At 39.2% G+C, this 22581-nt stretch overlaps 1 protein-coding gene across 1 annotated transcript in view; it reads right to left on the minus strand.

The window, feature by feature from the left end:
* ELL2 (elongation factor for RNA polymerase II 2) overlaps nt 795-22581 on the minus strand; it is a 72812-nt gene continuing 51025 nt past the window's right edge. The window contains exons 5-12 of the mRNA XM_003123796.5: nt 21697-21956; nt 18073-18197; nt 17831-17918; nt 14472-15039; nt 11325-11391; nt 7081-7252; nt 4841-4885; nt 795-4750 (exon numbers count right to left, since the gene is read on the minus strand). Of these exons, the coding sequence (XP_003123844.2) occupies nt 4634-4750; nt 4841-4885; nt 7081-7252; nt 11325-11391; nt 14472-15039; nt 17831-17918; nt 18073-18197; nt 21697-21956 (1442 nt within the window). The 3' untranslated portion in view covers nt 795-4633. The remainder of the gene's footprint in view (nt 4751-4840; nt 4886-7080; nt 7253-11324; nt 11392-14471; nt 15040-17830; nt 17919-18072; nt 18198-21696; nt 21957-22581) is intronic.

Consider the following 22581-nt stretch of genomic DNA (forward strand, 5'->3'; position numbering starts at 1 on the left):
TATAAAATGGGGATAGAAGTGCTACTTTCCTGGCCCGCTTGCCTCTCTCACAAGTATCCTAGCTTAATAAATCTATTTCTTGCCTATCACTTTGTCTTTCGCTGAATTCCTTCTGCACTGAGACACACACAAAGAACTGGAACTTCAGTAAGTCCAGACACCAGAACTAAACCCCCCCAACAAATGGATTTTTTTTTTTTTAAGCAAATGGAAGATGTTAATGAAGCATTTTTCATTCTGGAAAGGATCACCATCTTTGAAAAACAGTGAAAGCTTGCAGCTACTCTGATCCTTATCTGCGCCGTTTTTTACTCCTAAACTATAAAACCACCTCCTATTCTCTCCGGGGATGGGGGGGGGGCGCACACAGTCTTTAGGGCATTTGCCTGCTGTGACCCTCCTTTGCCTGGCAAAGCAATAAAGCTGTTTTTCCTCCTTCAAAATAAATTTAAAAATGGGGATAACAGGGTCGTGGTGAGGAGAAATGGGACAATACATACAAAGTGTGTGACTCACAGAAAACCCTCAATAAAAGGTAACTATGATTATTGTTCCCTGAGAAGATGTTGCTCCTGGAGGGCACGTCCTGTACCTGTAAAGCAGGCCAGGGGTCGTGGAGCAAACACCCTGTGCTCCCTCTTCCCACAGTCACCAGCAAGTAGTATCTCTGTCCCTGGCTAATTGTTTACATTAGGGCATCAGAGAGAACTCAGTTGTGGGGTTTTTTTTTTTTTTTTTTTTAAAGATAAAATTAAGAGCCTTGAAATGATACAAAGGAAAAACAAGTACCAGAATTGCAAAGTTAACATTTTTATTGAACTGAAATTGATGTAGAACAACATGGGCCACCATAGCTGCTGAGCTCAGTTAACAACTGAAAAGTCCCCGTGACATTTTACCTTCCTAACATGGTTTGGGTGGAACAGCTGAGAAACAGCGTATATTATATATATGTATATATATGTATATATATACATACATATTTTTAAACACTTCAAAATATTTTGAATGAGCCTCAGAGCCTTATTCAGTTTTCAGGTTACAAAGAGCATTGATAACATCTTCTGTTGCCTTCATTTAGTTGTGTCAGTTAATATCTTTTCCCAAAATGTCCCTCTCAAAGCGCTGGCTATACCTTTTCCCCATCCAGGACACAAGAAAAGGATTTAGTAACACTTAGGCAAGTCATAACCTGTAAGAACTTCAAAAGTAGTAAAGGCAAAAACCACACATATGTGACTCCACACTCACACTCCCAGAAAGACAATGAGCTTGGCTGAAGATTTCAGCCAAGTTCCAGAAGCAAAGGATGCACTAATGGAAGGGGTAAGGCAACCAAGCCGAGTGTTGGAACTGATGGACCATTTGTGTCTAAACCTCCTTTCAACATCTTGCTTCAAACAGGAAAATATACATTTGCTGTACAGAATAAGGTGAAATATTTTAAGGGAAAAGAAAACCTTTCTAAAGCTTAGAAGATAGGTTGGAAATGAAGGAAAATTAATACTGGATTTTGATAATCAATGCATGGATCAATGATATCAACTGACCACACCAATTACTTTTGTGAGAACAAGTACTGTAACTACTTAAGTACTGAAAATTAACCCCTCTAAAAATAACCAACAAGGTAGGACATGAAATCCTCACATAAAATAAAACCACATCTAGTTAATATTGTTTTTGGTTTATGTTAAACCAGCTGTTCATTCAATCTGGAGTTAAATTTATGGGTATTGGTAAAAAAAAAAAAAACCTTCAAGAGTGCTTCAGATTATTTTAATGAAATGTGATGAACAATTAAGAACAACTCATTTTTGACAATGCTAATTTACACTTACTATTTCTCTCTCAAAAACAAAACAAAAAACAAACACCTAAATAAATTCTACCAGAGTAACTGATACTAAGTGGCCACCCATTCCTGCAGCAGTTATTTGAGAGACTCTAAAAAACCTTGCAGTAGGAGATGAAGAATGATTATAAATATTTTAATAGGCTCATGCCCATTTTTCAAAAGAGATGCAGCCTCAGGTAATAGCAGATTCAGAGATTTACAGCTCTCATATTTGCAACTGACAGATACACATTTTGCAAGGATCTTCCCAGTGTACACAAGGAACATCTAAATTAAGGCTTTTTATAGGTAGGTGGTCAAGTCTATGGGTGTGCAATGCTGGATTTTCATAAAGCATCTCCAGCTTCCATTATTACCCAATTTGTAAACCAGAAGATGTGCTGATGTAGGTGGGTAGGAGCTCCAAGGGCTAAGAGCTAACCAACTGGAAGGCTTGGCTTGTTTGTAAACAAGTTCTGAAATAAGAGTTGGCAGTGAAACAATTGAGAGGGTGCCTCATATGATGTAGAGGGGGAAAGTGATTTGCACCTGCTGAAAGGGATGGGCTTTAAAAAAAAAGCCAGTAGTTCAATTTCACTTCAAGGCATGGAAATTTAGAGACCTAAAGGTTTAGTGTTACTTCCAAGCTAGTGGTTTTCACACTTTAGCTCGCAAAAGTCACTTTGGGGATTACTTACGAAAATGTAGATACGTGGGCCCTATCCCTAGAGATTCCAATTTGGGATATGCAAGTGGTGCAAGCACCTTGCTTTTGAGAAACACCACTCATAGCAAGTAGCAGCACACTAGCGATGATTAAAAGGCTGCGATGTCCAAGAAATGACACCAGTACCTATAGACAAGTTCCTCTGGAAATTCCACCATAATGATGTGAGGATCATATTTATCCTCAGTTAAGTGTCCTTTCCTATTTTGTTTTTCCAACTAAAAGTTTGAAATCAGTGAACACTTAATAATGATTGTACCAATTCTGAGGTAAAAGGAAGAGCACCAGGGATCTCAATGCCAAAAGAAAATCGAATTCCCTAGGAGGTCCATGCTACATAGAAATCAAATTTCTGTAGTAACGTTACAGAGTTCTAGGGCACTGGGTCTTGTTTCAGTCTTTTGAGATAGCATACTTTTACTGTATCATCTACTCTTTCCTGTTAATGTTTTAGAAGAACTCCAAAGGGAAAGTTTCATCCACATGCTGTCTCAGGTTTTCTAGATACCAACATTTTCTGGTTTACAGCGATACACAACAAAGTTATTTATTTATTTTTTTGGATGCTGGAGACAAACATCTTTATTTAAGATACCACCAAGATTTTGGCAAACATTTCAAAACATATTTGTAAACATAATGCTTCCCTTTTAAACTGGCAGCACTTGGAAAAAACAATACAACATGACAACACAACTTGAATCAACATTAGTTCAAAATCCTTATACTTATGACCACATAACTTATGTTCCCACATGATAAAACAAATGATAGTTTAAATCAACGTCAACAGATAAACTCCATGAAATGAAAGTTTGTGCTGTTTGATGAATCACAGTATGTTATGGTTAAATATATCCGCTCTTTTTTATACTCCTGGCACCCAGGATGAAAAAAAAATCTTTAAATATACATTTCATGTAGGTAATAGCTTCTTTGCATATCTCTCTTCAAAAAATACTTTATAGAAGTATATAAATAGGTTACCTACATGTTTAATTTTATAATTTTGCCCCAAAACTATAGATCTGTTTCATTTTCATAACATCAATTTTGCCCAACATTAATAAAGCTGACAAACTGTTGAAATGGAAATGCTTTTGTCTTCCACAATAGAAGTAGCAATTTGACAGAAAAAACAAAACAAAACAAAACAAACCCTACAGTAACACTCGTCAGTTGTTTCACCTGAGCGTTTGGCCTACTGAGAGTAGCAGCTTTTTTTCCTCCATGCACGCTCACACCCACACCACCTCTGCACACATACAGGTCGAGCACACGTTTTCAGACGCTGGTAGGCCACAGTGTGCTTCCCATTGCTCTCATCAAGTGGGAAGCAGTGTAGCTAATGATAAACCACACTAGGTACACAACTAGCAAACACCTTAAGGCAACCATTGCAATGGGGGGTTAACTTGCAGGGCGGATTTACTGTTCTAGATCAAGTCAGCCTATATACATATGTGTATATAGATCTATACACACACACACACATACTCATATACCTATTTCTTAACCCTCCAAAACAATGTTTTAATTTTTTTTTGTATTTTGTGCAAATTTCTAAATATTCTACCATTTAAGGCAAAGAGTTTGCATTAAGAAAGGTCAGAAAATAGGCTTATGTTTATCCAAAAGCATTTCACCTTGCACATGACTTTTTTTTCTTTTTTTTAAACACATAACTTAAGTGTGGACACTGGATCCCCCATATCTAAAAAAAAAAAAAAAAAAAAAAAAAATCATTTCTAATGACAAACACAGTTTTTTAAGGAAAAAAATTGATTTGAAGTATAGACACTGGATCTTCAATATCTTAAAAAAAAATTATTTCTATTGACAAACACAAGTCTTAAGGGGGAAAAGAGGACCAGAAAAAAGCAGCTTCAAAAATGCAAGGAAGCAAAGTAAAATAGAAAAAAAAAAAAAACAAAAAACAAAACTCAAGTTTACTAATACTGAAACTTTCAACAGGCGAAGTTTCATGTTTTAGAATTTGAGAGCAACTCATTTGGAATTTTAAATAAATAAGCTTAAGTTTATTCACATCTTCTGGTCCAAGCAGAGTTCTAGTGCCATGACTCTGCTTGCTGTTGGTCAAATTCACCTATTAGTCTCTTGATGTGAGCCAGCTTGTTATGAAGATACTCGCACCTGTATTTTTCTTCATGGTAATTGGGACTAGACTGTGGAGAAAGAAACGGTGAGGAATTAGACTGAGGAGTTTATAACACTTCCCAAGTAAAGGTCAGAAAACCCACAGTGTTCGTACCTACCTGCTTTATCTTCTGATATTCCTGTAAGACTTCTTCATGAACATTCTACAAAATTAATAATTACAAATCAGAAAAGAACATTTGTTTTCTTGGCAACATCGCTAACGCACAACTGGCAAGGGGGTGGGAAATATTGATGATGCAAGTGTAAATTGGTACAGCCTTTAAGGAAGGCAATTTGGCACCTGCTATCAAAATAGCAAATGCAAAACTGACTCAGCACTTACACTTTTCTCTCAGATTTGCTTGTGCCTGAGTGAAATGACACATGTACAAGGTTACTTGCTGCAGCACTGTTTGTTAAGCAAAAGAAAGTAAACAATATCTAAATGTCCATTAATCTGTACAGAGGAATACTAAGAGGCCATTAAAAGCAGGGGGAGTGCCTTATGTGCTCAAATAAAAAAATTCTCTATGATATATACTTAGTGAAAAATGCAAACTCTGGAACAATTTATACAGTTTGATATCATTTGTTTATAAGGGAGAAATAGAACAGTATATTCTTAGAATTCTGAATGAAATCAGATAAATAATGTGTCCTACCTTAACTTACTGGAACACAAGACAGTGGTGCATCTTATTATTGACGATATCTTAAGACTCAATTAAATATATTTGTGAATTTGCTTGTGCATATACATCTTAAACTCACACAGACCTCTGAAAGAATATATTGGAAACCAGTAATACTGACGGCCTCTAGGAGAAAAATCAAGTGGTGGGGAAAAGAACTAACCCTCATGTACCATATAACCTGATATATTATGGATCTAAGCAGCTTCCCAACACTTATATTTATTCTACACAACTCTATATCACTTCATTTTATGGATGGTAATGTCGAGATTTTTTTTTTTTCTTTTTAGGGCCACACCTGCAGCTAGGGGTTGAATTAGAGCTGCAGCCGCTGGCCTATGCCATAGCCACACCAGATCTGAGCTGCATCTGTGACCTATGCTGAAGCTCACGGAACGCTGGATCCTTAACCCACTGAAATTTAACCCGAATCCTCATGGATACTAATTGGGTTCTTAACTTGCTGTACAACAGCGGGAACTCTCAGGATTTTGAGAATTTTGAGGCAAGTTAGGTAACTTGCCCAAGGTCATACAAGTGGAATAGAGCTGGGTATCAAATACAAGCATCTGGCTTTGAGGCCTGCTCCTAACCACTGAACAATCCTTAGAATTACATTTTAGTTTAAATATAATCATGGTACACTGACAAATAACTATGGAAGAAAAATAACACCCAAACTACCATATCACTGACCTCCCACACCCCCAACCACCAACTCTTCTAGCAAAGTCTTCTGCCCTAAGCAGCTGGTTTAAAAGGTTAAGGCCTACTAATAGAAGAAATAATGAAGCTCTCAGACAAAGATGCTCTCAGGTGGTTTTCCCCATCTTGGGAAAACCCACCCATTTTCTCATGTAGGCACCTGTGAGAGCCAGTGTGAGAAAATGCACCACGAGTGGTGGTGAAGGCACTGGAGGCACCCCTGGCAGCTGTGAAATGTGGCCAAGTTATTGTCCTACACAAGGAGGGAAATATCCATTTATGCCAATCCTTGGCTAGGAATTCTAAGATCATTCAGTGGACAGGTCAGGCCTCTACTGCTCTTTGTCAGCTGTAATAATATTACCAGTTACTGCAGGCAAGTGAAAAGAGATTAATACCCATTAATAAACATCAGTCTCTGCAATAGCTGGAAGCACCATGCTTTTCTTCACTTCAGCCCCAAACCTGTGTGGTATTAAGTCCCTTTATATTCTAGGCCAGATTGAAGTTTAAAAAAAAATTTTATTTGAAATAGTTTTGGGAAATAGCACGAGATCTAAGAGCTATAGTCTGAGTTGAATTGTTTAATGTAGTCAGATATTTCAATGAATCTCAAATCTAGCTTTTTCTTTCCTATTTAGTTGTCTACATTTTCTCAATATACAACATATTATGTTACAATAAGTATTCAAGTATGTATTATATACTTTATACATATTATACAAAAATACAGCTTTTTCCCCCCACTGGAGGAAATACAGGCTCATTGTGCTCACTTACTTTCAAGAACTATTTCAAATACTGATTTTCCTAGCTAATTTAAACGAAGGCCCAAAGCTGCAGAGAGGCTGATCTATGACTTGCTCTGAAGGATAGTAGGATGCTGGGGGATGGGCAGGGCAGAGAAAGGAAGGTAAAATATGAAAGTCAGTCCATCTAGGCACAAATGTGTTTACCTGATACTCTTTTGAGCCCGGAGAAAGGCGCTTTCGTTGTGCGTCCAGTTTGATAAATCTTCTAGCCACTGTCTCCATCCTGGCATGCAAGGCCCTGTACTCATCATACTCAGCATTGAAGTCATCCTTGTAATTCTGGCGTTGCTCATAGGAGACAATGGCAATATATTTTCTAATAAGAAAAAAGATAAATGGAGAGTAGCTACAGAATAAATGTAACGCATGAGTCTGAGATTTAAACCAAGTATTTAGAAACTATATCCATGCGTGTTTCCCTGTATTGAATGCACTGCTTGCTGCTTTATCACTCCTTCACAGAATTCGAAGTGAAATTATCCCACAGGAGAGCTTAAGAGCTTCAGTGAAGGAGAGTAAATGTGGATTAAAAAAAAAAAAAAAATGGTGGCAATGAGGTTAAAGTGCAACCAGAAAATGACACAGATGTAGCTTCCTAAACCCTTCTCTACCCAAAATAATTTACTACCTCACTAGCGGTTGAGGCTAACCCATCTGTTACATGTCACATGGACACAGAAGGACTGGAGGGGTAACATGAAACCAGGAGAATGTCACACAGTCACTAAGTGCTGAAGGAGAAGCTCTCTCTAGACCTGCTGCTTTACGACTCTTTCAGCCTTTCACACCTGCTGCCAGCAAGGTGCCTCAGGCTTGTTCTTGTTCCTTCTGTCCCTTTCCTCCCATTTCTGACTAGGCAAACACATACAATACAAAAGGGGAATTGTTTTATCATTTAATAAAAATGAGGGGCCAGAAGAAAAAAGAAAAGGTAGATTTCTCTAGTTCTTTTCAAATACTTAATCATATTATGTCTAACAGAAAGCCGATTTTATACTGTTAGTTTAATGTTCTTAATAAAGAGGCCACATGTTTTATTTCAGGGTATGAATATCTCTGGTGAGTGAAGGCCATCCTCGCAGAGTGTCAGTTTATTCAGTGGTGGTAAAGAAATTAAAACATTTTAATATTGAAGTTAATATTTATTTGCGGATCTGGGTCTGGATCTTTGCACTCTGTGCTCGTGTCATGGAATGCAAAATTCCCTCGACTGAGATAAAGAGATTTCAAGGCAATTCGAGGCAGGTGGCAGGGGTGTCAGGTGCTCTGGGGGGGGGGGGGCGGCAGACATGTATACTCTTCTCTGTGGGAAGACCTTGGGAACTCAGTCCTCTCCAAAATGTTTTGTTTTGTTTTGCTTAATTTTTTTTTTTTTGTTGTTGTTGTTGTTGCTGCTATTTCTTGGGCTGCTCCCGCGGCATATGGAGGTTCCCTGGCTAGGGGTTGAATCGGAGCTGTAGCCACCGGCCTACGCCAGAGCCACAGCAACGTGGGATCCGAGCCGCGTCTGCAACCTACACCACAGTTCACGGCAACGCCGGATCGTTAACCCACTGAGCAAGGGCAGGGACCGAACCCGCAACCTCCTGGTTCCTAGTCGGATTCGTTAACCACTGCGCCACGATGGGAACTCCTGTTTTGTTTAATTTTAATTTTATTTTAATTTATTTGCTTTTTAGGGCCTGGCATATGGAGATTCCCAGGCTAGGGGTCTAATCGGAGCTACAGCTGCCAGCCACAGCCACAGCCACAGCAATGCCAGATCCAAGACAGTCTGCGACCTACACCACAGCTTACGGCAACGCCAGATCCTTAACCTGGATACTTAACCCACTGATCAAGGGCAGGGGTCGAACCTGCAACCTCATGGTTCCAAGTTGGATTTGTTTCCACTGCACCATGACGGGAACTTCCAGAATGGTTTTTAGACAGTTTTACTAGTTTTATTTCAAATGCAATAGCACTGATGCCCAGTTGGAAAAGGGAGAAAAGTAATGCAGTGAGCAATCTTAATATCCTCATTAAGATTTTTATTCATGCGGAGTTGGTGTGGAGGTTTAATTTTTTTTTTCTTTTCTTTTTTTTGTCTTTTTAGGGCCGAACCCATGGCATATGGAGGTTCCCAGGCTAGGGGTCTAATTGGAGCTGTTGCTGCTGGCCTACGCCTCAGCCACAGCAACGCTAGATCTGAGCCGCATCTTTGACCTACACCACAGCTCATGGCAACGCCAGATCCTTAACTCACTGAGCAAGGCCAGGGATCGAACCCGAAACCTCATGGTTCCTAGTTGGATTCATTTCCACTGTGCAACGGGAACTCTGAGGTTTAATTTTCTAAGTGTAATTGAGATGTTGGTGATAAGCATATGTAGGGAGAATGGCTAAACCAACGTGATGTGAAACTTGAGTTTAACTTATTATATAAAATATTTACCCTCCTTTCTCAAAATCACACCTGAGGCCACATACTCAATATTTTATTTATTAATTCCCTTAGGGAAAAGTACCAAACTGGCCAACAGTTATGTTGCTATTATAGAAAATTATTTGGTTATACTGGCATTTTAACAAAAAGCATTTCGCTATTTTTAACAAAAAATTGTTATGGTTCTGTAGTTGTCTCTTAAAGTGATGGAATAAAATGTTAAATAATTTGGATAATTTGCAACCACAAGTAACAGAACTATTCTTTAGGAATATTGTGGTTAATTATGAATTATTCAGAGGCTGATCATGAAAGGTTTTATAGTATGTCCTTTTGGTTTTCTTAAGAAACAAGTTGAAATTCTGTATTTTTAGTGATTTTTCTGAAAATTCATGCTTTCTCACCATTTTAAGAAAATTTGCAATATTTACATAGGATAGCTTTTGGTAAAATAAATTGCTTTTGCTTAAGTAAATTAAGCAAACGATCTTAGAAGAAATGTACTTTTGTGATTTTTAAAAGAGCTAAAAGTGACAAACACATAGAAATGCACTGAGGTGGAGATGCAGCAACCATCCATACATCAGTAAATTTAAAACAAGTTTTTAAATGCTGAATTAACTGCTGCAGTTGGCAAAACACAGCAACACCGTGAATCCATAGGGGAAAGGTTAGAATTATTTTTCAGTCTTCCCACATGATTCTGTCCTATGGGATAAGGATATATACTATTATACATATATTAAAAAAGGAATCCAAAATTTGTCGCAAGAGGATGAGAGGACAGTACTGCAGTTGTTATTTGAGGGAGCCAACTTTTACAAGACTTTTAAGGAAAAACATCGGTACAGGTGAACCCCCACATCAGTGGAGCCAGGCACTGCCCCCCATCCATCACTTCCTGGGCCAGCTTTTCCAAACTCTCGCATGGAACTCTAAAGCCATTTACTATCCTAGATCGAGAGAGTACTTACCATAGTTTCTTGGGTTCCTTTTAGATAAGAAAGAGATGATAACAAGCAGTACGGTTTCATGCTATATCATTCATTCCCCAGTAAGTATAGCTTTTACCACTACAGTTAAGCAAAAGTAACACAATTTAAGTATAAAATATTCCCTACTCTGGAAATGAACATTTCATGGGACATGGAGCTCTAAACCACATAAACTTTGTCCACCCTGAGATGTTACTAATAAAAAATGTTCACACAGCTCAGATTCCATTTTCCAGTCTACATTCAAGCTACTGGCACATTTGTTTATTTTCAAAGCTTTCTCTAGTCAAATCTGTTTGCTCTTTCACTCTCCATTTTTCCAAGCTCTTGCAACTTAATTATTTTCTTCTTATAGAAACCCTTAAGTCTGTAAGAAAAGCTAGAATTATGTGTTCAAGTTATAATTTCTGAGATAACCATTTACAAAAAAGTCCCCAGCTCAGCATTTAGTACCTCACTGTTGTCGTAAGAAAAACATTATAACCAGTATTAAAGTGAAATGATCAAATTTTACTGCTCTCTCAAAATTAATTTGAGGACAAAGCTTTATTTAAATAAAAAATCCATCTATCTCTACTGTGTATTAACTGCAGGGGTTTAAGCACTTTATCAGTAATAAACTGTCCCTTTGGGGGGCCTGAGACTGTGCATTGATGGACTGTCAGCTTTGAAGAGTCAGATCCCTGAGCTCTTCCATAATCAGATGCTTGGCCTGGCCCCAGAACAAAGGACAGGCTTCTCTGTACTTAAAGGCCACCAAGCAGAGCTCAGAGCAGAGGGAGGCACAACCTGCTCAAGCTGACAAGGGTGGACTGGGGACAAGCAAGCTTAATGGCAGTCTTTCCATTGCAGGGGTGGCCCTAGGACTCTATTTCTGGATCTCTTCTGATTTGCAAATTATGGGAAAAGAATTTGAAAACTTTCCAAAATTAAACAGTTCCCTCCAATGAGCAGACATCTGAACTTACATCAAATAATCCGGGAGTTCAATTGTTGAAGAAGGCTCGGTGGAGGCAGTGCAACCCTCTTTAACTCCTACGAAGAAAAAAAATTCAAGCGTTCACCAAACAGTATGGTTACAAAATGCCTATAATTCTAAAATAGATCAGAAACATCTGGAACACTTTTCCTCAAATTCTATTCTTCCATCTCAATAAGCAACAGTGAGCAAGGAATACAATTGAACACGAACAATAGAGGCCCTATGACCAGAGCCAGCAGAACCGAAGCCAGGCATTGAAAGCACCCTGGCTACTGCAGTGTCTGCACAATAAAGGAATTCCATCTTAACCCAAGGTCAATCTTCTATTCTTTCAACAACAGTTGTGGCATCTGCCCAGCAATTCAAAGACTGTGGTGGCAGATGCAGCCAGACAATGGGAGATACAAACTTTACATCAACATCTACTTTTCATAGGATTTGAACAAGGCAGATGAGATAATGAAGTCAGGTAGCAGACTGCTTCGATCACTGTATTTTTACTGCTATTCTTTTTGTATGCAGACAGTGGAACGGCGCAGGAAATTTTCCCATTGGTGTGAAGTAATTTAAAATAAGTTATTAGTGAACACCGATTGCTGATTTACATTCCTCTAATCTCTAGCCCTTATAAGACTATGTCGATTTGTTAAGAGGACAAAATAAACAGAAAAAGAGCCAATCACTCAGGGCTGTGCCGTGATAGTGTGTAAAATCCCTCAGGGTTCCATGTGTACCATTTCCAGAGAGTATGGTTTGACTTTTTATTAGGAATTTTTTATCATTCAAGGTAGAATTAAACTAATAATTCAAACCCTAACCCTGCCTGTTGGCAAAACATACATGTTCAATATAAAACAGGAGTGAGAATTTAATAATTTCTCGGTTTAATATTTTAAAGGATAAAGTACACTAAACAAATTATGCAGAGTCTGTGGGCTTATTGTGTATTTGATTCAGGCTTAGGTTAAAGGGCTTGTTTTTACAACTGCATGAGTCTTAAAGGAAAAGGCATCAAGTACATATCACCTGGGTTCTCCTTTGCCACAAACACCAGACAAATTCCAACAGATGCAGAGGATGTGGGTCTGACTCTATCCTCAGTTTGTGATACTCTTGATTGGCTTTGAAAGGAACTATATCCTCAGCGAGGGATGCAGAGACTAAGGCTTCCAACTCTGAGAAGACTCAAACCCTGCTATGGGTCTCTAGATTCTGGGATCCAGTCCTCCCAGCACCAGACTCTGACAGGCTTACCATCTTGATGGTGGAAAGTGTAGAGAGTGGGGCATACCCAGGAGCCTGGCTTACTAACTCTGCACAGGAAGTATTATTACATCTTGCCTTTTCCTGATCTGGCAGATTCCAGTCTGACAGTGTTTGAGAGAAAAAGCTTACACTTACCTCTTGGGCCACTATATGCTATCATGCTGATCTAAATATTTCAACAGATAAGCTCTGACATGCAGTTTACTCAATCTAGGTCAATAAAGGCATCATACTATTCCATAATCAAAGCTTCTCTCCTATGGTAAAAATGATCAGTTAAATCTAGGGATTACAGACTTGCAGTATTATGGGCAAATTATAGAAAGATAATATTCCTCAAACTCTAAATGTTACAGTACTTTTTCTAAAGTTTTACTTTCCTGGGGATATTTTACCTTAGCTATGCTAGGTTTAAAACTGGCAGCAATGAGGGAGTTCCCGTCGTGGCTGAGGGGTTAAGGAACCGGATTAGCATCCATGAGGATGCGGGTTCAATCCCTGGCCTCACTCAGTGGGTTAAGGATCCGGCGTTGCCATGAGCTGTGATGTAGGTTGAAGATGAGGCTCAAATCCCTCGTTGCTGTGGTTCTGGCATAGGCTGGCATCTACAGCTCTGATTGGACCCCTAGCCTGGGAATATCCATATGCCCCAGGTGCAGCCCTAAAAAGACAAAATAAATAAATAAATAAAATAGGCAGCAATGCTAAATGATGGGCTTGGATCTTCTATACGCTGGTATGCAAGACATTAAGTTTTAGAGGAGAATATGTATATGTTTTATGCAAAAAATCTAATTGTGTCTAGATCACTACATATCAGGTAAGTAGTCTTTCTATGATTAGCTTTTCTTCAGAGGTGAACCATTACTTTATGCTTCTTTGGGTTTTTATTTTTATTTTATTTTTTGTTTTTTGGGCCACACCCATGCCATATGGAGGTTCCTAGGCTAGGGGTCCAATCAGAGCTATAGCTGCCAGCCTACACCACAGCCGCAGCAAGGCAGGATCTGAGCCGTGTCTGTGACCCACACCACAGCTCATGGCAACGCCAGATACTGAACCCACTGAGTGAGGCCAGGGATCGAACCCGTAACCTCATGGTTCCTAGTTGGACTCATTTCCGATGCGCCACGACAGGAACACCTGCTTCTTTGGGTTTTTAGATATTTGGCTTTTAAAGCTTCCAAAAGTGCTTGAAGTGGTTAAATTTATTAATAACAACTGATGTTAGTTTACTAAAAGTGTTCTCAAAATTGAAGAAGAAAAAAAAAACCCCAGGCCCTATCAAGCTGATCAAGCTCTATCAAGCCTTGCTCAAGACAAACTGTTTTCACTCTGAATGAAGATGATGTTATCGGTCTGCGTACGTAACTTTACCTTCCTTGTTTTATAAAGAATTTGACATTTCCCCTGTGCTATTATTAATTAAAGCAGAGTTGACCTGGTTTCTTTGGCGAAGAAGGAAATGAGTATTTTTATTGCTAATTGTGTGTCTGGTTAAATCAGTTCAAGAATGGCACATAATAGGTCATGTTGAGGTTGCACAGTACTGTGACAGCTCTCGAAAAGACCAACAAAATCCACCTCTAAAAGGGGGTCTCTGGAGGACAGCAGGGTCATTTTCAAATGTCACCATCTTATTAACAAAATACAGAAACCATGTTTAGTAGCTGGCTGAAAAGGGACAGAAAATGACTGCTGTAAAATGCAAGAAAAAAATTGCTCAAAGGCATAATACTAAGGAAGGTCATTTGATTAAAAAAAAAAGCGTCACTAATTATAAACAGCATAATCTCACACTCATGATAGTCCTCTGCTCTTCCTGTTCATTTAACCCAGCTAGTTGGTTTTTACAAATGTAAAATACCTTCATTGGAATCTGGACTGGAATTGTTCAGCTTGGCAATTTCCTCTTCTCTTTTAAGGTCTTCTTCCTTTTCCTCAATCATTTCAATGTCATGCTTTTTTATTTGGTCCTTTTCCTTGTGTTTTTTAGACTTCTTCTTGGACTTTTTGTGAGACGAATGGTTTTCTTCCAAAGGCTTTGGACACTTTAGTAGAACTGAACCAGGGGGTAAGGTTTCCAGAGAAGTCCTAGAGGTATATTTGTCTTGCTGGTCCTCATAGATCCTACCGTTTTGACTAAAACTGTCAACAGGTAGGTCTTGAGTCCCCCGGCCTTCTGGAGTGCTAGGGGAATTGGAGTTAGAATTTACAGTCTGAGGAGGATTGGAGACAGGCAGGTGGGTTGAAGGCAGCGGTGGAGGGGTGGGGATGGCAGCGGCTGCAGGGGGCGTCGGGGGGCCTGCAGCAGATTTTTCACTGGAGGGATTCAAATGACCATTTAATGTTGGTGGCACTCTATTTGTCAGGTGAGATATTCGAGCTTTTTTATTCATTAAAGGATCAATGAAATCTGAATCTAAAAGCCGTTTCTGAGGGGGAAAAAACAGGGGGAAAAAATGAGCCAATTTGTACTAAAATTCAATACATGTGTCACTTGTTATTCTATGAACAACTGAGTGATCTTATTCATACTTAAATTTATAACCAATTTAAATTCACCACCGGTGTTGCAGTGACCATTCTCCAAGCTTAAGCACAAAAGATCTACAATAAGTTTTCACATCTACTGTAAAAAAAGCACAACCTGGCAGATATATATTTCTTGGAGTACTTATAATTTTGGATCATATGGCTCCACCCTAAGTTCCTTGAGAGATTTGGCCAATTTATGTGGATTATACCATAGAGGGTATGTTCAACACAGGTGGCCTCCTTCCTCTGCTGGCCACAACTGACCTAGTTATATTCAGTGAGAGGAGGAAGCAGTTTGTACCATTGTTGGTTGACAGAACCAATGAGGGTAGGTACAGAGCGATAAGACTACACTCGTTTAATCTCTTCTAATGTGCTAAGATGCTCCTATTAAGAATATTTTGTCTGCAATTTATTATTTTACTTAAGATGAGAACAACAAGCACCTTCAGAATAATTTCTCTACATATTGCTATCATTGCTGAAATACTGTCCATTTTTCCCCCTTAAATATCTCTCTTCACTGGATTAGAAGATAAGTCACTAACTAGCCCATAACAATGATATAGAATTACTGCTTCAAAATTTCTTTAAAATCATGCTAATATTATCCTAGTCCAGTAACAACAATAACAGTATTTAAAATGAAAAGGAAAATCAGATAGTTGAAAAGTACAAAGCATACATCTAATGTTATAATGTGGCTTAAACTTCAGCTTGAAAGAAAATAATAATCACATTAATTTATTCTGTTTTCAATTTAGCGCCATTGATCTCATGCTCAGTATATAATTAGAGTATAAGTAGCTTTATAGTAGTTGGCATTTGAGGTTTCTATAGAGAACATACATGCAGGGCCAGAATTGCTTTTATTTTGTTCCTCCTCTATTCCTCACAATAGGTTTCTAACATTTTCTGACATGTGAATAGCCTTTTTGCCCAGGGCATGCTTACTGTTCTCCAAACATCTGTCTCGCCTTCCTAAGCCTTAGGAGGGGGGTCCAGTGAGAGGAACACTCTGTCAGCAGCACTAGGATAGAGAGGGCTGTCTCACTGCCAGTTCCAAAGACCTGAGAGAGTTCAAGGCGGCCTGAGAACCATGTGGGCTTCAATTCTTTTATTGCCAAGGGTCTCCCCACCATGTTTCAACTGAATCTTCTGGGGGAAATCCTAAGCTGGAATGGAGTCTAACTGGAATATTCTGGTTGGTTTCTAATCAAAAAGGGCTTTAAGAAAATAGACACGAACGGAAGTTTCTGTCTTGGCACAGTGGAAGCAAATCTGACTAGGAACCATGAGGTTGCAGGTTCGATCCCTGGCCTCGCTCAGTGGGTTAAGGATCTGGCATTGCTGTGGCTGGGCAGCTGTAGCTCCAATTTGACCCCTAGCCTGGGAGCCTCAATATGCCTCCCAGTGCAGCCCTAAAAAGTGCAAAAAACAAAAACATGAAAATGGCAGAATTTTAATTTGCTTATTTAAAAAACACCTTCCCCCAAGAATATTTTCCTAGAATGTGCTTCACAAAAATTTAAGTATCTTCAATTTTCTATGTAATCTAAGACCTGATAAATCTTCCAGTTAGGATTGAGTAGAAAAGTAATTAATCTTGTAACAAAATGTAAACTTTAAGAATTTGAGAAGTTCCTAGAGTTCCCATCATGGCACAGCAGAAACGAATCCAACTAGAAACCATGAGGTTGCAGGTTCAATCCCTGGCCTTGCTCAGTGGGTTGAGGATCTGGTGTTGCCATGAGCTGTGGCATAGGTCGCAGACCTGGCTCGGATCTGGCATTGCTGTGGCTGTGGCATAGGCCAGCAGCAACAGCTCCAATTAGACCCCTAGCCTGGGAACTTCCAAATGCTGTGGGTGCAGCCCTAAAAGACAAAAGACAATTAAACAAACAAACAAAAAATTTAAGAAGTTCCTGTTGTGGCTCAGTGGGTTAAGAACCCAACTAATATCCATGAGGATGCGGGTTTGATCCCTGATGTTACTCAGTGGGTTAAAGGATCCAGCATTGCTGTGAGCTATGGTGGAGGCTGCAGATGTGGCTCGGATATGGTGCTGCTGTGGCTGTGTCTGCGGCCAGCAGCTGCAGCTTTGATTCAACCCCTTGCCCAGGAACTTCTATATGCTGTGGGTGTGGCTCTTAAAAACAAAACAAAACAAAACAAAAAGAATTTAAAAGGTAGGGAGTCCCATCGTGGCACAGCAGAAACGAATCCGACTAGGAACCATGAAGTTGCAGGTTCGATACCTGGCCTTGTTCAGTGGGTTAAGGATCCAGCGTTGCCCTGAGCTGTGGTGTATGTAGGTCACAGACAGGGCTTGGATCTGGTGCTGCTGTGGCTTTGGTGTAGGCCAGAAGCTGTAGCTCCAATTAGACCCCTAGCCTGGGAACCTCCATATGCCATGGGTGTGTCTCTGAAAAGAAAAGAGACAAAAAAAATAAAAAAATAAAAAAAAAGAAGGTAGACATTAAGTACTTTGACAAATAGTGCTATATAGTAGAAAAGAGTTCTGGGCTGTGAGCTGGGACCTGAATTCTAGAGCGAGCTTTGCCATGACCTTGGGTGGGGAAGCTGTGCAGCTTTTTTGGGTCTCATTTCTCTCATGTATAAATCAGACAACCTAAATAAGATGAGCCCCACAGTCCATTTCTATGATTATATAATTCTATGAAATACCTGAGGAGAAGATGCAGAGTCTCTGCTAGAACAAACAGGAGATTCTGAACGGCTGGTGCTGGCAGCATTCTGAGATGAATTTAGTTTTCTGCAAAGGGCACACATGTTCCAGTTAGGGAGACAATTTTCAAATGTTCATGACAAAGCCTACCCTTCGTTTTTCCTAAATCAACACTAAAATAACAGTAACTTAAATAATTACTTATTTGCATAATTTTTAAAGGGAAAAAGTAAGAGCTTACCTGGAGAGCACTGACTCTAATGACCGTCTGTCTATTTCATTGTATCCAGGCCAGTCTCTCTGAAGCTCTTTAAAAACATAATCCTTTAATGTGTATGAAAGGTCCTTGGGATTCAGATTGGCTACCTGGTACATGGTGTAAAAACAGAACATAGATCTTTTTACTACTTCCTAATATAAAAAAAGGCAAACTTTTAGATTTTTACTGAAAATAACTATACTAGTTGGCCCCATGGGACTTCTAGTTTTGCACATGCCAGGTCTCAGTATCAATGTACATTATACAAAAAGTGGAATAAGAGTTTTTTTTAAAAAATCAATTTTTTTCTAGCCAAAGGAATCCAAAAAAGTTTTGTTAACAACTTGATTATTTATTTCTGGCCCTTAACTCCATTACTTTTGAGTCACAGTACAAGTCATTGATCACTTGTATTAAGTACAAACCAAACAATGCTCATATGTTGGTTTACAAACTGTCCCTTCAGTAATCAACAGAAATATCTCCATAAATAGTATCAATTCTGATAACCATGTCTATCATTTTCTTGGCTTGCTAGCTTGCTCCTGATAGCTTCCAGTTCTCCTGAAGAACTACTTTTTCAAAATCGTTGAAATGCCCTCAAACCAATAAAGGTAAACAGAAACATGCACAGATTCGAGGGCCAAACTAAGTCATTTTCAAGGCTGGCAGAAATGTATTCTTGTCAGTTCCTACTGAAATGGTCTTTTTAATGACTTACACTTCTTTCTGTGTCTTTTAAAAGTACTATCAAATATAATAGGATAGTTAATGCTTTTTTCACAGCTCAGCTGAATACTATCATTAATGGTGATATGAAGTAGAAAATGATAGGCTTATCTTAGAAGTCTAATTTGTAAATAAATTAACATGAGGTACAACCAGATTTCTCAAAGTGGAATACAATGATCTTAGAATTTCTATTACGCTAGCTCCTAATTTACAACACCAGCTCCAGGTGTCCTTTGAACCTTAGACCCTGTATATAATGATCTACTGAATGAATATCCATCTCCATTTAGATATGTCTAGTAGACCTTTTCTAAACAGAATGTATTTAAGACAGGATTCCTGATACCCCTCCATATACTCCTTTCTTTTCTATCCTTCTCCATCTCAGTCAATGGCTCAATATCCATTCAGTTGCTCTATTCAGTTAGTTTGGGGTGAAGCCCAGAAACTGGCATTTTTTAAAAGCTCCCTAAGGGATTCTTTTTTTTTTTTTTTTTTTTTTTTTTTTTGTCTTTTTGCTATTTCTTGGGCCGCTCCCGCGGCATATGGAGGTTCCCAAGCTAGGGGTCGAATCGGAGCTATAGCCACAGGCCTACGCCAGAGCCACAGCAACATGGGATCCGAGCTGCGTCTGCAACCTACACTACAGCTCACGGCAACGCCGGATCGTTAACCCACTGAGCAAGGGCAGGGACCGAACCCGCAACCTCATGGTTCCTAGTCGGATTCGTTAACTACTGTGCCACGACAGGAACTCCCCTAAGGGATTCTAATAGGCAGTTGGGATGAGACTATGCTCTGGAGTCTACCAAATAATCAACAGTAATGACACTCATGTCCCACTTCCTCAGGAATTAAGGACACATTTAAAAATTATGTCTATACACATATTCATGACATGACTACTGACATATATCAGCAGTAGCCTCTGTGTGAACTGCCTCTGCCATCATCTTGCCCTCTCATTCTCTAACCTAGAAGGTAATTTACAACCTTTCTGGAGATTCAGTCATCAGATATTTTGTAACTTGAAACTTGGACCTCCCCGTTACCCCCAAATAAAAAACTGAACACACCCATCCACACCCTCATCCTCATTCATTCATCCTGTCTCTTAGGCTCTTTAAAGCTGCTATGTGACATATGGATTTAAATTAAGTATTTCTAAAAAGTGCTCAAATGACTTAATAAGATCCTTGAGACTGCCCCAGATGCCTTGGGGATTGATTAACCCAGAACTAGAGATTATGGTTTTACACTGCCATGACATTTGGCATCATGTCTTGAATATAAGAGAAAATAGATGAAAAGATAGACTTAAAAATATTATTCTTTGAATAATAGATGAAAACCTGCTGGTTTATTTATTTACTTTTAATGATGAAATTTAAGAACAATTTTGGAAATGTTACTGCTTTAGAAAAAATAAAGTGGACTACCATTTATAGTGGATTTAAATACTAATCAAATTTACAACCCAAAGTCGTTCTGAAAAATACAGAAAGTTACACTCTGACAAACTGCTGACTTTAACAAAATAATGACCTACTTATATACTTAAGCTTGTGATTATAAGGTGGGTGATCAGAGCTAATACTTTATGCATTCATACCCTTTAATGAAGACAGGTGACTGATTTTAACATACTCAATGGTAGAAAAAGGCAGAGTATTACAGGCAAAAAAAGAGCATGCAGGGAAAGACACATTCAACACTCTTTAGTAGGTAAAAATACACTAGCTTATACCAACTAAAGTCCAATTAAAAAAACACTATAACTTCACCTACATAAACCAATAAAAATTACAGCAATAGTTTAGGTAATTCAAGACTAAAAGCAGACAATAAAAACTTGTTTACATTGTTTTATTTATTTTATTTTTGCTTTTTACGGCTGCACCTGAGGCATATGGAGGTTCTCAGGCTAGGGGTCAAATTGGAGCTACAGCTGTTGGCCTACCCCACAGCCACAGCAATGCAGGATCTGAGCTGCGTCTGTGACCTATACCACAGCTCACGGCAACTCCAGATCCTTAACCCACTGAGTGAGGCGAGGGATCGAACCCACAACCTAATGGTTCCCAGTCAGATTTGTTTCCCCTGCACCATGATGGGAACTCCTTGTTTACTTTTAAAAATGGAATTTCAGGGTAAAATTTATTTAAGCCAAATAATGATAATGACTAATGACTCTTTTTTTCAAGAAGCCTTTAACTTATAAAACCTAGCATAAATGTCTACATTTCAGTTAGCTTTTTTTTTTTTTTTTTTTGTCTTTTTATTGTTGCCATTTCTTGGGCCGCTCCCGCGGCATATGGAGGTTCCCAGGCTAGGGGTCCAATCGGAGCTGTAGCCACCGGCCTACGCCAGAGCCACAGCAACGCGGGATCCAAGCCGCGTCTGCAACCTACACCACAGCTCACAGCAACGCCGGATTGTTAACCCACTATGCAAGGGCAGGGACCGAACCCGCAACCTCATGGTTCCTAGTCGTATTCGTTCACCACTGTGCCACATGGAACTCCTCAGTTAGCTTTTTTATTTATTTATTTATTTTTTTGCCAAGCCCAGGGCATGTAGAAGTTCCTAGGCCAGGGATTGAATCCATGCCACAGCTGTAACAAGAGCCACAGCAGTGACAATGCTGGATCCTTAACCCCCAAGCCATGAAGGAACTCCATTTCAGTTAGTTTTTAATTAAATGTGTAAAAGAACATGATTTAACTTAATAGTCGGGAGTTATATTTCATATACCATCCATCAAAAGGATCCTGAAATTTCTCTACCTCAATAATAATGATAACAGCAAGCCCTTCTTAAATGAACTCCCCAATATGAAGGTAAGAGGAGCGAACTCTCTCTAGTTGTCCTCACCTGTTGCAGAATTGCTCCGAGGGAGTTCTTGTCTTTCTGATTGACACCATCTTTCTGTAGTCGAGCCAGCAGCTCAGGTTTCTTGTAGGCCTTCAGTGCCAGTAAGTGAATCACCCTGTCCCTATATGGCCGCTGAGAAACACTGCTGCTGCCGTGTGTCTTTCGAATTGTATTTGCAGGGTTCATGGGGGTTGACCTTTTCCTCTCAGGCACTGCATCTGAAACAGCTTGAGGTGCTTTCCGAATTTGCACTCTTTTCCCTAAAGTCCAGTAGAAATGACATTGTTTCAAATTTGTGGGTAATAAGATAATGAGCATCTCAATTTCCATAACTCTGATTTAGGTAACTCTTCGTTTCTAGAAGGAATAAAGTCCTCATATTTCAGTTTTTACTTATAAAAGATATGCAAAAGAAAGCATTCTGAATAAACAGTCTAAAATATGGATTTGGATTTTTTTTTTTTTTTGGTTTACAGGGCCACGGGTGCACAGGGGATCCCAGGCTAGGGGTCATATTGGAGCTACAGCTGCTGGCCTACGCCATAGCCACAGCAATGTGGGATCCTTTACCCACTAAGCAGGGGCAGGGATCGAAAACCCACATGCTCATGGATACCAGTCAGGTTTGTTACCACTGAGCCACAACAGGAACTCCTGGACTTGGAATTTTTGATGGATTCATTTACTGGAATAAATATGCATTATGGAAGTATTTTAGCCAGTTAACTACACATGGATAAATTAGTGACATACACCATAGCAACACACTGGAAATTTTAAGGTTGTAGGCACTTGATATTAAATGGAAATAATTTCCATGCTCACCTGTACTATTTACAGAAATCTACATACTGTATGTCATTTCTTTGGCAGACATGAATACTG

The sequence above is a fragment of the Sus scrofa genome, chromosome 2 (genome assembly GCF_000003025.6).
Source record: "Sus scrofa isolate TJ Tabasco breed Duroc chromosome 2, Sscrofa11.1, whole genome shotgun sequence".
Lineage (NCBI taxonomy): Eukaryota > Metazoa > Chordata > Mammalia > Artiodactyla > Suidae > Sus > Sus scrofa.